We start from the raw sequence: 17,185 nt of genomic DNA on the forward strand, positions 1-17,185 counted from the left end.
TATTTTAGAGTTTGCAGTATGTATTTTTAATTTGTCATAGTTCATCTCAAGTAATATGATACCCGTTCTCACATAGTTTACGAATCAAGCTACAGTGTACTTATGTTTCTCTTCTTCTGGCCTTTGTGCTATTGTTGTCATACATTTTGCTTATATATGTATTATAAACCCCAGAAGAAATTACAGATATCCCCCACATTTTGAAAGTTCACTTTACACCACTTTGCTTTTATGAAAGACCTACATTAGTACCTGTTTTCACTAACTGAAAGAAATCGGAAGACGGTTTTCGCTTTTACAAAAAAAGGTGGAAAGCAAAAATAGCGTTTAGCGTTTGTTTTGCAGTGAGCTGTTATAGAGGCAGCGCACATCCTGAGCAGCAAGAGTGGCACCGCCAAGCTACTTCCCTGGGAACTACACTCAGCATCTCAGCATCAAGCCGCCATAGCTTTGAACTTTGTCTGTGAACATCTGTGTTTTATCTCAATTTATTTTGTGCATCCATTAGCAAGATGTATCCTAAGGTAATTGCTTCTTCACTTTATGCCATTTTGGCTTACAAAAGCTTTCATGGGAAATTTTGGACAGGAAGGGAAATCACGTATTACTTTTTCGTTAAGCCACTGATTATTTTTTAAAGTGATTTAAATAGTAAATTTTATGTATTTACCCACATGGTAACCATTTCAGGTACTCCTCTTTCTTTTGTGTAGATCCAGCTTTCTGTCTGATGTCATTTTTCTTCTGCCTGAAGGATTTCTTTTAACATTTCTTGTAGTACAGTTCTGCTAGTGATGAATTCTTTCAGTTTTGTATGTCCAAAAAACGCCTTCATTTTGCCTTCATTTTTAAAAGATGTTTTCATTAATACAGAGTTCTAATTTGATAGTTTTTCTTTCAGAACTTTAAAGATACTGTTTCACTGTCTTCTGGCTTGCTTATATTCTGATGAGAAATCTGTCATTCTTATCTCTGTTTCTCTGTATATAATGTATCTTTTTCTGACTGCTTTTTTTTTTTTTCCGGTACGCGGGCCTCTCACTGTTGTGGCCTCTCCCATTGCGGAGCACCGGCTCCAGACACAAAGGCCCAGCGGCCATGGCTCACGGGCCCAGCCGCTCCGCGGCATGTGGGATCTTCCTGGACCAGGGCACGAACCCATGTCCCCTGCATCGGCAGGTGGACTCTCAACCACTGCGCCACAGCTGACTGCTTTTAAGATTTTCCCTCTATCACTGGTTTTAAGCAGTTTGAGTATGCTGTGCCTTGGCACAATATTATTTATATTTCTTGTGCTTAGGGCTTGTTGATATTCTTGGGTCTGTGTGTTTGTTTACAGTTTTCGTCCAATTTGGAAAAGCTTTATGCATTATTTCTTCTAATATATTTTTCTTTCCCTCTCTCTCCTCTTCTAAACTTCAGTTATATGTATACTAGGTGCTTGAAGTTGTTCCACGGCTCACTGATGATTTGTTCACTTAAAAATCTTTTTAGACTTTGTGTTTCATTTTGTATGGTTTCTGTTGCTCTGTCTTGAAGTTTACTAATTTTTTCTTGTAATGTCCAAACTGCTATTCATTTCATCTGTGGATTTTTAAATCAAGATATTATAGATTTCACCTGTAGAGATTCAATTTGGATCTTTTAAATTTTTTTCATGTCTCTACTTAACATATTAAGTCTTTCCTCTGGATTCTCAAGCATATGGAATATAGTCATAATAAGTGTTTTAGTATATTTGTCTATTAATGGTGTCATCTTTGTCATTTCTGGGTCACTTTTGATTGATTTTTCTCATATGGGTTGTATTTTCCTGCTAATTTGCATGTCTAATAATTTTTTATCTGATGTCAGGCATTGTAGATCTAACCTTATTGGGTACAGGATGTTTTCATATTCCTATACAAAGCTCCTCTGAATACTTACCCGATGACCTGTGAGTTATGAAGTTTTCCACCCTGGCTGGTGGGAACATGTGATATTTTTGATCCCATGTGAGCACTGGTAGCTTTAGTATTTTGGGGCAGTTATTTCTCTGTCCTCAGGTAGTCTTCCTCATAGGCATCCTGGGCAGATCTTTGGTGTTCTTGCTCTGTGCATTCTCTCCTCTCTGGTACTCTTTCCAGTGAACTCAACCTGTCTTGGCCTCCCCAGAGTTCCAGCTTTATCTCCTCAACTCAAGGAGACTGATGAACTTCACCTGGATTTACCCTGCCTGAGTTGCTACCTGGAAACTCTCTCCAGGCAACAGGTTGGGGGCAGTTGGCTGTTGGGAGTTGGCAGTGGGCTCATCTTAATTTGCTTTTTGTCTTTCAGGGATCTTTATCTTACATTGCCTGATATCCAGTGTCTTTAAGACCATTGCATCATATATTTTACACAGTATTTTAGTTGTTTTAGGTGGGAAGATTAAATCTGACCCTGGTTATTCTATTGTGGTACAAAGTGGAAGTCCCCTAGTTTATTATTACATAAACTTTTAAGAGTCTGAGCATTTTAAAAATTAATTTGTACAGAACTCAACATAGCTTTATTCCTTAATAGATTATGTTCCTGGTTCTAATATAGCACATGTATAAATATATTTTTTGTAGTGCAGTATTTTCAATGAAAATTTGAACACAGAGGTTAATAACAATATTATTTTTGTTTTGTTAAAATCATTTAAAAGTTCTGACAAGCATAGGTAGTTTTTGGCAACTGAATTAAAGTTTAAATGTATTTTATACATATAAGTTATATATATATTTATTTATTTACTAGGTCTTCATCCTCCTGGTCCACCTTTAGCAAGACCTATTCTGCCCCGAGAACGAGGTGCTCTGGATAGAATTGTTGAATATTTAGTTGGTGATGGTCCACAGAACAGGTAATGTTTACTAGGGTGGTAGAAAAATGAAAATGAAGAAAAGCTTATTGGTTAGGGTATGTGTGTGTGCACATGCACTAGATGTTCTACAACTTTGTGGTTCTTGTTTCCTGATTTTAGAACGTAATGGAGTATTTTATAGCCCTGCGAAAGAGTACATATTCAATTATTTTTCAGTAGTAGCTTAAAGTATCTAGATAAAACATTTAAAAATGTATTATATATAACAGAAAAAATATTGTAACTCTGCTATGTTATAACCATACTATAAGGTAATTTTTAGAGAAATTGAATCATTTCATTGACTCTTTTGAACTTGAAGAGCATGTAAATAGTGAAAAGTTGGTAGGTTGTAAGAAATGGAGTTTTACAATTGTGAGTACTGGACTTGATGGTGATAATTTTAATAACAGTGAGGATAATTTCATGTATTTGGCACTTACAGTTCCAAAATGCTTTTCCAGGTATTATCTTAATTAATCCTTATAATAACTCTAGGATTATAGGTATGATGTGAGCAGAGCAATTGTCATAGTATAGACTTTTAAGTAATTCTTAGGATATTCTTAGAGTAGATATTTGACAAGGTTATTGGTTAATATTATCGTTTTAATAAAGGGAGTAGAATTTAATGTTAATGTAAAAAATTATATGTTATTCAAAACAGATAGAATGTTGTTTGATAGGGCCAAGTATTTGTTAAGTACATATGCAGAGAACAGAGAGATTACATAAGTAGAAAATGCAGAAGATGTTTAAGTGTAACTGGGATAGATAGAGGAATCATGATGTATAGAAATTAACCTTTGGACTGGACTAAACAAGATTAAATTAATTTCTTTACTACAAGACATCTCAGAGGTTTTAATAATACTCACTGTGAATCTCTAAGAGGTTTCATCTTTTCCAGTCTTAATCTGACCACAGATTTGGGGTCGGTCATCCCCAGGAATATATGTTAGAAAACATTAAAATTTAAGTGTTCTGTTATCAAATATGTTTCTGCTTACTTAGTAAGAATATTTTCATTTGAGTGTTTCTTAGTTTATTTTTAATTTGATGTATAAATTGTATTTTAAAATAGTTGAAATTTTGACTGTTAGCATGTGTAAAGAGTATTGTTTATTGTTTTATAAGTAATATCTAATCTACTATGACATGTTTAGCTATATTAAATGCTATGTACTGTGTACTTCAGCTGTGATGGCTAAAGTAGCCTCTCCCATGGGTTTTATCTGCATTTGTAACTTTTCTATTCATTTTTCCTTTTGGTGTAGGTATGCCCTTATATGTCAGCAGTGTTTTTCTCACAATGGCATGGCTTTGAAAGAAGAATTTGAATACATTGGTAAGAATTATTTGGCAGTTAGATTTAAATGTTTTAAATATTTCATTCTATGCCAATTCCCATGTAATGCCATTTTATTTTAGGTACTACTCTTTATATGTTGTTCAGGCATATTGTAGAACACAGAGCAAAGTAGGAAAGACAACTCAGGTTTTTTTCTTCGTACAGTATACAGTTGTTCTTTTTTTTTTTTTTTTTTTTTGCCATGCGGTACGGCATGTGAGATCTTAGTTCCCCAACCAGGGATCGAACCCACTTCCCCTGCATTGGAAGCACGGAGTCTTAACTACTGGACCGTCAGGGAAGTCCCTAGGCCAGTTCTTAAACTTCACTGTGCATCAGAATCACATGAAGAGCTTTTAAAAATTGTGATGCCCGGGTCCCACCTACAAATAATCTGCTTTAATTGATCTGGGGTGGGGTCCAGGAATCAGCATTTTTTTTAAAGCTCCTCAGAATATTTTTATGTGCAGCTACTAGTACTTAAAAATATTGAACTAAATTAATTATGCTTCTCAAATATGACATACTACATTTTTTGGGTCAAGTGAGCAAAATTCTGGATTTTAAGATACCTAATTATTCCGGTGACTAGAAATATAACTTCTGTAACACATTTAGATCATTATTAATATTGTTTTGCTATTAGTTAACCTGCTATGTAATTTATTACCTTTTCTGCTTTAAATTGATATTATAATTTTAATAATTAGAAAGTATGCTTTAAAATAAACTTTGCCATAATATTATTAAAACCACGAGTAATTTCACAAGAGCTAAGTAACTTTTGAAGGTTTCTTTGACTGCTTGTAAAAGTAATCTTGAGAGTTACTTGATTAGTCCTTAAAATTTCTTTTGTTTTATGATTTTTGTTTTGTTTTTTTAAATTCTCTGCAGCTTTTCGTTGTGCCTACTGTTTTTTCTTGAATCCTGCAAGAAAAACCAGACCCCAGGCTCCAAGACTTCCAGAGTTTAGTTTTGAGAAGGGGCAGACTTTGGAAGGCTCAAGCACAGTTGGTTCCTTGCCCTCAGGAAGTGTGATTTCATCAGAGAACCAGATCAGTGAAGGTATGACTATGTTAATTAAAAAGTTTTGTCTCTTAATAATGTTTTAGACAAGAATGGATCAGATTTTGCAGCATGCGTATATCAGCTGTTGTTCTGATACTGTGGCCTCCCGTGCAACTGGTATGATGTGTTTCAGTTTTTTTTTTTTTTTTTTTTTTTTTGCGGTACGCGGGCCTCTCTCTGTTGTGGCCTCTCCCGTTGCGGAGCAACAGGCTCCGGACGCGCAGGTTCAGCGGCCATGGCTCACGGGCGCAGCCGCTCCGCGGCATGTGGGATCTTCCCAGACCGGGGCACGAACCCGTGTTCCCTGCATCGGCAGGTGGACTCTCAACACTGCGCCACCAGGGAAGCCCAAAACAACCTTATTTTAGAGAAACTGAAGTTATCAAGATTCATTGAGTTTTAGAACTTATCTTTTAATTCTGTTTTAGGAATTCTTGAGGAAATTTCATGAAAAAATGGAAAAGATGAGATGGAAAATCTGACTATTAATGGCCAGCTATTTCTTGTTATTAATATTGAGTGAGGAGCTGCTTGTTAAGCAGCTCTGAATTATGAAGATTGCTAAAATTATGACAAAGGCCCTGATATTTTGGTGCTTTACCTGGTACAGAAAAAAAAATGCATATGGGAAGTTTAGTTCACATAGTTTAAGTAGTAGTTAGTATGCATCTTTTTAACTTCTTGAAATTATCAGTTATATATATTTGATTTCTTTATAAAAATCACTGAGTAGTAGAAAAAGTGCTTGAACGGAGAATAATATATGAGGCAGTGAATTTTCGCATATCTAAAGTTTAGTATGAAACTTTGAGTATCTTTTTTTTTTTTTTTTTAACTTCGAAGAATGGACCTAAAATATGTGTGTTGACTTGGGCTTGGCTTTTGGCTTACTAACAAATATCAAAATGAATTAGAATACAGATAGCCATGACAAGAGGCCTGTGTACTTCCAACACTGAATCAGTGCATTCGTCTTCTCCAAGTCTGCAACATCGACTCCAAACACAATATCAGATTTTTTCTTTTGCTTAAGTCATGCTCTGAGCTGCATGCTGTCACATGCAAATCATCTGCTTTGCCATTGCAAGCCTCTTGGAACTGAAAATTAAAGAATTCCGTACTGAAGATGCCTAGAGGAAAAATTGGAGTACTTTCCATGAGTAACCTTGCTTATGAAAGCTAAAGTGAATATTTGAAAGCCAATAGTTGGGACAAAAGAAAAGAAAAAACAGCCAACAAAATAGATATCTTGATAATGAGTCCCATACTTTATATCTTCTGCTAAGGTCAAGATGCACAGTTAGCAAAACAACACCCAGCTATACCTTTCCTTCTCATCTAATCTAGGAGGAGCAATACCCCAGATGTCTAATTTTCTGTCAGAAATCTCCGGAATGAAGTCTAACTGGCTCAGAGTCAACCCTAATAAGGTAACGTTAATAGGTGAAGACATTGAGGCAGGGTCTGATAGTTCCACAGTGCTAGAAACTGAAGAGATTCCATTTGGTTAAGATAGTCTGTAGAGTAGTAACTTCTTCATTCTCCTGTTTGGATTCATCAAAATGGCTATTATGAGCACCTTTTTACTTCTTTGGCTTTCCAGAAGTCTGAAAATTTTTTCGAAGACTCCTGTCTCAACACTGTTGATATACAGTTATCAATTCCAAGCTGGATTCTATTAGTAAACGACAGGAAGTATTTCTGATGAACGGATGAAGCTGCATTCATTTGAACGCTGGTAGCATACCTTTATGATTAAATTGAACTATGAAGTAAGGAGCATATCATCTCAATCAGCTACTCTCTCTGCTGACAGCCAATGTGATTAAGGGCTTAGATTGCTGATTTCTACACTTTTGACGTAGAAACTTGAGGTCTGAAAGAAAAACTTTCCTGTTTTAATATTTATATATTTTTAAAGTATTGAAATAGCTCCTTGAAATTGCATTACTGAATTTACAGATGGAACCAAAAGGTAACTTTCTTCCATCTGAATTTTTTTTCAAAAAATATTCCACAACCATTTATATAAATCTAGAGTTAATAGAAGAAACCTTTTTTTTTTTTTCAATTTATGATGCAAGACTTTGAAATTAAGTTTTATCTTGATCCTGCTACTGGAAGATTTTGCGTTTAGGATGAGGCACAAGGCTTTTGAAATTTTTGGACCACTCTTTAGAACAACATATGAAACCTTGGAAAGTTTTCATCAAAGAAGGAGACCTAGAAGAAATTCCTCCCATTAATTGCTCATTTGAATTCCTAGTATTTTTTCTAGAACTGTGTATACAGATGCTTTGGTAATAGACTACTAGAGAAAGCAAGATATTAGGATTGTCATTTTATCTAAAAGCATACTAGATGTGGTATGCCAAACTAATGAACTGGTTTTTGGTTCCTCGGTTTCTTTTACTGTGAAATGAATAGTACAGTAATATTTGAGTCTCTGCTAAGCCATGTTAAAGTGGGTTTATCAGTTTTGTTTTTTTCAAAAGTGTATTTTCCAAAATAACTGATACATAGCATTCTTTTTGTTAGATATGGTAATAATTAGAGTACAAGGTTTCTACACTTTTAGTATTTTAGTAAAGTGATTTGGAGTTAGCATGTTTGAAAAATGTTAATATCGTTTTCATTGTTCAGTTATATTTGGCTAGATCTTATGTAATTATTTTAGTAGAACATAGCTTTTATTCAACCTGAAATAACTTGCTAATAATAAAACTCATGGCATCTAATCAGTACTATCAAAAATAGTGATTAAAATTTATATAAGGTGAAATTTATCTTGATAATCTGATTTCTACTTTTCCTTTCTTTTAAGCAATATACTGTTACCATTAGGTTATGTTGAACTAGGGAAAATTCTGTTTTTAGTATTGCTTATTATGATGCTCTAGGAAATTGAACTATTTGATAATATAAATTTTATTGAATTCTGTGTATTTATCAGATCAAAAAAACTTATACCTTTATTTATATTTAGCTATGTATAGCTTACTCAAGATGTAAACTTGCCTGTAGTATGATTTTGCATGTTTGTTTTAGACATATAGATCTTTTAGCCTTTTGATTGCTTTTTCTAAAACACCTTCACCTAATAGTTTTACATTATTACTTAATAATGACATTCTAAAGTCTCATCTAATGGATTTGTTCACCAATGGTAAATAATTACACAACATTCTGTGTGTTAAAGATAAGCTGTTTTTTCATAGGTGGTTATCATTTATTTGAATTTTGTTCGTTGAACCATTGAGTTTAGTTTTGGGATGAAATTCATGTCTTTGATCCTTAAATATAAGTTGGCCATTTTTCTTAAGGCAGAAAAATCTTGCAAAAACTGTTTGTTTAAAATCTGTGAGTTCAAAGACAAATTGGCCATCTTAATTTAACCAATTTCCTTTGGGTAAGTTTTATAGTCTATGCATATAGTAGGTACTGATGTGTTAGCAAGGCAAAAAAAAAATTTTTAAGTTATTGTAAAGAGGAATAAGAAGTAAGAATCTAAATCACTAAAATATGAGGGGTTTTGGAAGGCATAATCTAAATAGAATCATGTATTTTGCTGTGGAAGTTATGTGTTTCTTTTGGAGACATATGAAATTGTTTTGCTAGACCATTCTTTAATTTTCTTAGAAAGTTATTCTTTTAAGAGCTAGAATAAAAACCTAAAGGTAAGGTGATCTTCTTAGATGTTTTTGCATTTGTGTGGTTTACAGGTGAGGCAGTGGTATTCACTGTACAGTTACACTCAGTTTTACGAGTTTGAGCTCTGTCTAGCTGAACTGAAGCTTTGCCCAGACAAGTGGAAGCCAGTTGTTACAATTTTGTGGAAAAAGCTTCTCTCTCAAGGATATTGGGGTGGGAGTTGGGCAGGGGTAGGAGTCAGGTAAGGAGCAAATCCCTTGGGTAATTTTTGTTTTATCACATTGTGATCTATTGTTTTCTTGGCATTACAGATATCAAAGGTGATTTTTAAAATTTTCTTACAGATTGAATTAGGTCATTCATATAACTTGCATCAATTTTAGTCTTAACTGGTGCTACACAGGGAGAGAGTAGGCCTGTTTTATTAGTGTGAACATAAAAGCTGGTTTCTCTTTTGGTATTTTATGCCCAAATATTGACATATACTATAATGTATTTTATACCACCAAGCTATTTTAAACTTCACAGAAAAAATTCACTGTTTTTATTAGAATAGGCAAATGATAACCCCCCACACAGAAATAAAGTAAGTACTTTTGGAATATATTTAATAAACTTGTTATAAAGCTCTGTGGTTTAGTTATTAAATTGATATGTAATTAATTCTCTGTTAATCTTGCACACCTAGTTTACTTCAAGCTTATTGGGATGACCTCTCACAAAATGGCATTGGCATCCAGACACTGAATATCTATGTCATTTAGACTAGCTGATAGCTGCATTATAGATACTATGACACATACCAAATTTTTGTAGTGTTAACTGCTATTAAAATTACTTTTCTAAAAATTAACCTGGGGGAAGAAAAGTAGTCATTACTAGGCTTTTTGATTGTTCTCCAGCCCTACTCATCATTTCACCAGTTTTTAGTCCTCTATATATTTTTTGAAATACAGTGCAGTATTGATGAGCAAGTTTTGTATATAATGCTATTTTCTAATTATGACAGCACATGGTATTTCTTAGAATTCACCTCTATAGACATTAAAAAGTTAAGTATTATAGTTCTTCTCTTTGTATTAACTACTTCTTTAAGATCCCAGAATTTTTAAATTAAATCGGATTTGACTGGGGATGTATCTGTTTCTGAAAATAGTTACATCACAGAGCTTTAATACGATAAATCATGAACTTTGATACCTCTCCTGTTTTTTGTTTTGTTTTGTTTTTTGTGGTATGCGGGCCTCTCACTGCTGTGGCCTCTCCCGCTACGGAGCACAGGCTCTGGACGCGCAGGCTCAGCGGCCATGGCTCACGGGCCCAGCCTCTCTGCGGCATGTGGGATCATCCCGGACTGGGGCACGAACCTGTGTCCCCTGCCTCTGCAGGCGGACTCTCAACCACTGCGCCACCAGGGAAGCCCATCCTCTCCTGTTTTAAGTTTAGTACTGAGGCAATCTGTCAAACAGAATATGACAAACTATGTGGGCCTATGTTCACTTAAGCATGTTTATTGATGAGTCCTGAACTTTGAGCTTTTTGTTTTTTCATTTCATGTGACTTTATTGGAGGGCTTACTAAATTATAACCACTTGTAAAGTTCTTGGCAAGTAAGTATTGCTCTATGGCCAGAGAGTTGTGGAAAACCATGACTCTTAAAATTCTACTCTGGATAAATATGTGAAAGTAGAATTACAAATGGTTAGTGACTCCTGAAATTTTCCACTGAAGAGCTTGCTTGCCCTTATAGCAGAAATGATCTGTACATGTCCATAGAGTTTCATTTCACTTTCTGCTTTTTCTTTGAGCGCTGGAACATTCAAGTAACACAACTCAAATGACCTACTGCTTTTCTGCTTTGGATTTTTGTAAGATTCCAAGTGGTGCAGCAGTGCCATTATAAGTTCCTTTTAAGATAAAACTAGCATTTTTGTGACATGTGAACATTCCTCACTACTTTTTGTGAGCATGTGAAATTTTCATACAGTAAAACCTCATTAACTTGGATGTCCCTAACTATGCAATTTTGGCCTTTTGTTCTATATATAAAAAGAGAGAGGGCTTCCCTGGTGGCGCAGTGGTTGAGAGTCCGCCTGCCGATGCAGGGGACACGGGTTCGTGCCCCGGTCTGGGAGGATCCCACATGCCGCGGAGCGGCTGGGCCCGTGAGCCATGGCCGCTGAGCCTGCGCGTCCGGAGCCTGTGCTCCGCAACGGGAGAGGCCACAACAGTGAGAGGCCCGAGTACTGCAAAAAAAAAAAGAGAAAGAGATTGTAATTAATTCTGTAAATGCGTCTAAGATTATCTGTTTTAAATATAATTTAAAAAATATTTTTCGACTCTTGGCATAGAGTTTGTGATATATAGATAATTTGTATTTATTAAAACTGATATGATAAAACCATGAATTTGTAAGACCTCCATGTCAATATGTGTGCGTATAGCACATAATTTCTTTGTAAAACTATTAATTTTATTTAGCAAAATTCTGGCCTGTACTGTGTAAGGAACAAAACTAGAACTCTTTACTAGTGTAGACTGACCTTTCCTCCAGATTTTTTGAATCAGTAACATTTGTAGTTTATTGCAAGGGATCTTCTGTGATGGTGTGAAAATCGGCTTATTTGCTTAGCCAATGTAGTTTAACTATATTTCTCCTAACAATAATATTAGTTGCTGTTTATTACACAAACACAACAAAGAAACACCTCAAAGTTAGGTTTTTATCTTTGATTTGGAAATTGGGTGGCTCGAAGCTTTCTGCTCCTGTCATTCCCTTTCCTATCCCTTTCTATAAACTTTGAAGAATTAAAGTTGTTATTATTGTTATTATTAAATTATTATTAAGAGATTTGAATTTAATGAAACTCAAAAGAGAGTTTGAAGGGAGTAAGTTTTCAGGTAGGAACCAAGACCTTACTTGCCCTCCGCTGTGGAGACAGGGGCAAAAGACCCTTCCCTTTCTCTCCCTAGCATTCAAGGTGTGTAGCATATTCTGACCCAGAGGTTTAAATCCTGAGGACTTGTCTTGCAGAGGGATGAGGGAAGATTTGTCATGCCTTTGGAAAAGGTGGATCCAGACCTCCCCAGTCATGGATAATAGAGATGTAAATCAGTGTGGGAAGTCACACCACATACACACACACAAAGGTACACATTTACACATTGGTCACAGCGTTGCCTGGACGCAAGGGAGACCAGTTCCTTCCGGAAACATAATCTGGGAGTTAATACATTTGCTTTTTTTGCTGGGATGTTGTCTTATAGCACATAATTCTGTTGGGACTTTGATATATTTGGACATTCAACTTTCAAATCCATCTTGAAGTTCTTAAATATTATGAAAGTTCATATATATCATGAACTATGGGTCTTTAGGTAAAAGTATGTTTATGGGTTTGTTTCCCCCGAATTTTTTTTTTCCTTCATTCATACCAATTCATATATGGTATGCTGTAGGGAGTTAAGTGCATATTTTTTAAGATTTTAAGGATAATGTTAGACCATTCTACTGTTTCTTAGTCCATGTTTGCATGTGCTTATCTTATTTAGTAGTTGTAACATTTGGGTATACCTAAAGTCTTGACTCTTTATCTTTTCAGAATCTTTAGAAGAACAAGACGTTCTAGATAACAGTACAGAGCAGACAGATGACAAAATATCGGATACAGAGCAGACAGACCCAGTGATTGAACAAGCATCTGACACAGAGAAACCAGAGGAGAAGCAAGAAGAGACCGAGAATGAGGAAACCTCAATGAATAAAGCCAAATCAACAGTTCCCAGAGCTGATGCTATTCCTAATCCTGAACTAAGTGGAGAATCTTCGACAATGTAGTAAATGCTTCCACGTGCCTTCAACTGGATATTTGTAGTCTTGTTGATGTCAGTTATTGCTTCCTTAGGTGGTGCTTTCTTTTTATTTTCCCCCTCTAAAGACATGCTTGATGTCATCTGAATTTCAGATTGCCTAGCTATTTCAGTATGTCAAAGTTATGTCTACTGGCTATTAAAATTAAAAGCAAGTGATATCAGTAAAGTAAAATCCTTTTTAATGTATAAAACCCACACTGTTTAGACAGGTTTTAGGTATTTTTTTCCATTCTAAATGTAAACAAATATGATAGCAGTTTTGTTTTTTATTTGTGACCTGTAAATACTATCCATTTTGACATAGGAAGAACTTTGGTTAGGAATAAGTTCTAATAGCGTTTGTTTTAAGGAATGAAACTCAATTAAGATTTTTAATACTACATCATTAAAATGGATAGAATTTTAACTCTTGAGATATTTTCCAGGGGGTAAAATGTCTATTTAGGCATTTATATTAAGAGCTATGAAAGTTATTACAGTAACAATATAGGCATTGGTATGAATTCCCAGTAAGAATGCAGTCGAACAGTCAAGTGCAGTGTTACTTTTGATGTCTCTTTTTTTGCACCTGGGCCAGAGGTACCTGATATTTATAATTAGCTTATGTTTACATATTAACATATAGGAACTATCTCTGCACTTAACTGTACTTAAATTTTGAGCATTATTTATATTTGTAAAATAATGATGATATTATAAGTGAATTTTGTGCTCTATTGTGTATTTTGTTAAGGAAAATAAAGATGATGTGTCAGCAATTTTTTTGTTAAATACCTAGACTTCTTCAGACAGCATCTTCGTGGCTGACGTGGCTACCTGAAAAGTCTTAGGAGGAAAAGCTCACAATTCAATAAATCAATAGATTCTGTTAAGAGCAAATTATGATCTTTTTATTCAGACTTGTTGCCTTTCAAATTCAGAGAAATAGTGACATTTAGAGGTTCTAATCAGAGGTTAGATTTTTCTGATTCATGAGATCCTTAGGCCATTTGTAGTTTTTAATTTTGAGAGACATAGTTTTGTGAGAATAGGCAGTTAATTATAGTAGTTCATTGGATTTAATATGTGTATTAAGGATTAACTGGGAAATTTTTTTGACCCAGAATAGTAATACTTGTACTTTAAGTACAGTGTTGTTATTTTTTCTCTCTTGCTTTTATCCCTCTTCTCTATTATTAAAAAAAATTGAAATCAAGTTATGCCAAAGGGAGGAATATATAGGAATGGTGTATATGGCAAGTATTTCTAAGTTGTACACAGTTTATTAAAAATTTAATAAAATACCATTTGTTATCATTTAAAAATTCATCTTTATGATTTAATATCTTATATCTGATAGGTATTTTTAAGGAACCTAAATCTGTTAATAGTCTGAGGCATCATGGTATAGTGACCAGAGTTTTCAAGATTAAAGGACTGGGCTTAAATTCCAGCTCTTCAGTCTTGGGCAAGTCAGCTGATCTCTCTGAGACTGTTTTTTCATCTGTAAAATTGGAAGAATAATACCTACTTTTTCAGGTATGGGGACAATTAAAAATAATTTATGTAGTGTGCCTAGCTCACTGCCTGATAATTAATAGATATTAAGTAAATGGTAGCATTTTATACTATTGATATCCTTGTGAAATATGGAAGGGCTATAAATTCTTCCTCTTGCAGATAAGGAAATGAAAAAACAATATGCACATATAATTCAGCTGTTCAAAATCAAGCCTAAGTTTTCTGCATCAGCTTTTCTTTATCATATACATGTATATAAATGCATAGGTTAAGGAAATAGGAACCTGAAACTGTGGAATATAATACTACAGAATATAGACAGTCTCTCTTTTTTTTTTTTTTGATGAAGCCCATCAGATTTTTTGTGCGTTATTGGCCCATAATACTTTAGTAACACCTTGCTGAGTCTACTTGTTATAAAACATTCAAATTCTGATGTACATTACTAGAAAATGAGGAATACCTCAGAGAAATATAATTTAATGATAGAATTAAGCAGATATTATGAGAAGTATCTATGGAAGAAGGTTAAAAGGTAAATTAATGCAACAGGTAACATACTGTAATTGTATAGTACCCTTTAAAATAGAAAAGTTTATCCTGACATTCTAATAAACAGCTAATGGTTGAAAGAGTGGTAAAATGTCCTATTTCTGATTATTAAGACTAGTATAAATGAGGAAAAGCAAACTAATAAGTGCCGTTAGTTAGAGTGATCTTAACTTCCCTACTTACTAATGCTCAACAGGTCATCATCTAACTTTTTCTCACTATACCCTCAGCATAATCTACAGTCATGACCTGGCTTCTCTCTCCTTGGCTCTTCTACCATTATGCTGCAGTCTCAGGGCCTCTTTCAGTTCTCTGACCAAGCTAAACCCTTTCCCATCTTAGGTCTCAGCTTAAATGTTCTTTCTTCAGAGAGATGCCCTCCTAAGCTCCGCATCTAAAGCTGGCCTCTGCCTTTTACTCTGTCATGTTACTTTATTATCATAATGTGTAAGTATTTTATCTGTTTACTAGTTCACTGTATCTCTTCAAGACTTAGAGTCTGTGTGTGCAAGGCTCTTGTCTTATTTACCTCTGTTTCTCCAGGGCCTAGCACAATGTTTGACACATTTATTATGTGAATGAGTAACTTTGTTGCTAAATCCAGTGAAAACTCTCAGTCCTTAACTTATTCCACTGCTTGGCAGTATTGATGCCGTTGAGTACTTCCTTTAGTTTGAAACACTTTTTTTCTTTTGGCTTTTGACTTCTCACACTATTGTTCTTATTCCTCTGGCCCCTTTCTCTCAGTGTCCTTTGCAGGCTTCTCTTCCCCTGCCCATCCTTTAAATGTTGGTGTTTCATACTTTTTACCTTGTCAGCATTTCTTCACTCTATGTCTTCTCTCTTTAGAGGTTCTGGTCAACCCCAATGGATTTTAATTACCATCTGTCTCTCTCATTCTCAGATCTTCACCCTTGATCTGTTTCCTTCACTTTAGAGTGATATATTCACCTGCCTGTTGAAATGTCTTTCTCAATCAATTTATTAAAAAACAAACACTTCAAACTTTCTGTGTTTCTCATCTCATCAAATAGTGCCACTATTCAAGCCAGAAACTAGAATCTGTTCACTCATTCCTTTACCCTTTTTCCTGTACCTTAACTGTCAGTTTCTGTATCCTAAACATCTTTCAGTTATATTCTCATTTCTCCATCCCATTAACATTACTTAATGATAGTAAACATTTGCATTCTAACTATGTGCCAGTCAACATGCCAACTGTTGTATGAGTATTATTTTTATTTGTTCTTTGGCAAGAATCCTGTGAGGATTTTTTCCTCTGGATTATAGATGAGAAAACAGGTGTAGGGAGTAAGCAGCTTGGTAAGTGGAAAATCTGGGGTTTGAATGCAGGCAAATGACTTGAGAAGTCTTACTTCTTATTACTGTTGTACTGCCTTCTAATTCAAGCCTCCTTCGTCTCAAAATTGTCACTTAACTGGTTTTCTCGTCTCCAGTCTTGCCCACAGCTATCTATTCTGTGCACTGTAGCCTGAAAGAGTTTTCACAATTGGAAAACAAATCATGTCATACCATTGCTTAAACCCTTTAATTATTCCTCATTGTTCTTGGAATGGGGTCCAAACTTACCATATGGCCCACAAAGCCTGTGTAATTTTGCTCCTAGTTAACTCTGGCATTTCTCACCACAGCTACTGCCACTGTTCCTCTCCCCTTATTCCCCCATGCTTTTAATGTAGCTATACCGTTTTCTGTGGTTTGCATATGCAGTGTTTTTTTCTCTAATCCCCCAGTCTCCTGGTACTCTTTCTCTGCCTGGGGTATCTTCCCACTCACATAGATATGGGGACACTCAGTAAGTAGTTGTTGAATTCAATTGAAATAGTTCCAGTTAGAACCCAAGTTTAGAAATTTTGCTAATTATTGTTATTAAGCTTTGCCCTTTATTCTTGTAATTGGTGTTTCTCATTGTATGCATTAGACACAGTCACTACTGTTTGGTGAACATAATTGAATCAGAAGAGCTACCGTTTCATGAGGTGGGGGGGAAAGATTCTAATTATATAATGATTTTTTCATTAAATATTGTATGCTGAGTGTTGGAAATACTAAATGACTTATACAAAGTCATAGGGAGAGCTAGCACCTAAGCCAAGTCAGAACTCAGATCTCAGCTCTTAATGTAGGATGCTTTATATTAAACCACCATTTTTATACATTTTACACACCATTTATATACAATCAATATTGGTGTTAGAGATTAAGATTATTTAAAATATGTAACATGTTTACTTCTATTTCCAGCTGACAGTAACTACTTAACTATCTTAAAACTTTTTCCTTATTTTTTTTCCTATACC

At 34.9% G+C, this 17,185-nt stretch overlaps 1 protein-coding gene across 2 annotated transcripts in view; it reads left to right on the forward strand.

Annotated features, from left to right (window-relative positions):
- The window catches only part of LNPK (lunapark, ER junction formation factor), an 82,948-nt gene extending 68,832 nt beyond the window's left edge, over positions 1 to 14,116 (forward strand). The window contains exons 10-14 of one of the 2 annotated variants that reach the window (XM_067741471.1): positions 2,764 to 2,869; positions 4,147 to 4,217; positions 5,115 to 5,285; positions 6,636 to 6,718; positions 12,542 to 12,685. In XM_067741471.1, the coding sequence (XP_067597572.1) occupies positions 2,764 to 2,869; positions 4,147 to 4,217; positions 5,115 to 5,285; positions 6,636 to 6,718; positions 12,542 to 12,550 (440 nt within the window). In that variant the 3' untranslated portion in view covers positions 12,551 to 12,685. Of the gene's footprint in view, positions 1 to 2,763; positions 2,870 to 4,146; positions 4,218 to 5,114; positions 5,286 to 6,635; positions 6,719 to 12,541 lie in introns of both variants that reach the window. The other variant, XM_067741470.1, reaches the window with a different exon arrangement.
- The last annotated feature ends 3,069 nt before the right edge of the window (positions 14,117 to 17,185 follow it).

Source organism: Pseudorca crassidens, chromosome 6 (assembly GCF_039906515.1).
Source record: "Pseudorca crassidens isolate mPseCra1 chromosome 6, mPseCra1.hap1, whole genome shotgun sequence".
NCBI classification, from domain to species: domain Eukaryota; kingdom Metazoa; phylum Chordata; class Mammalia; order Artiodactyla; family Delphinidae; genus Pseudorca; species Pseudorca crassidens.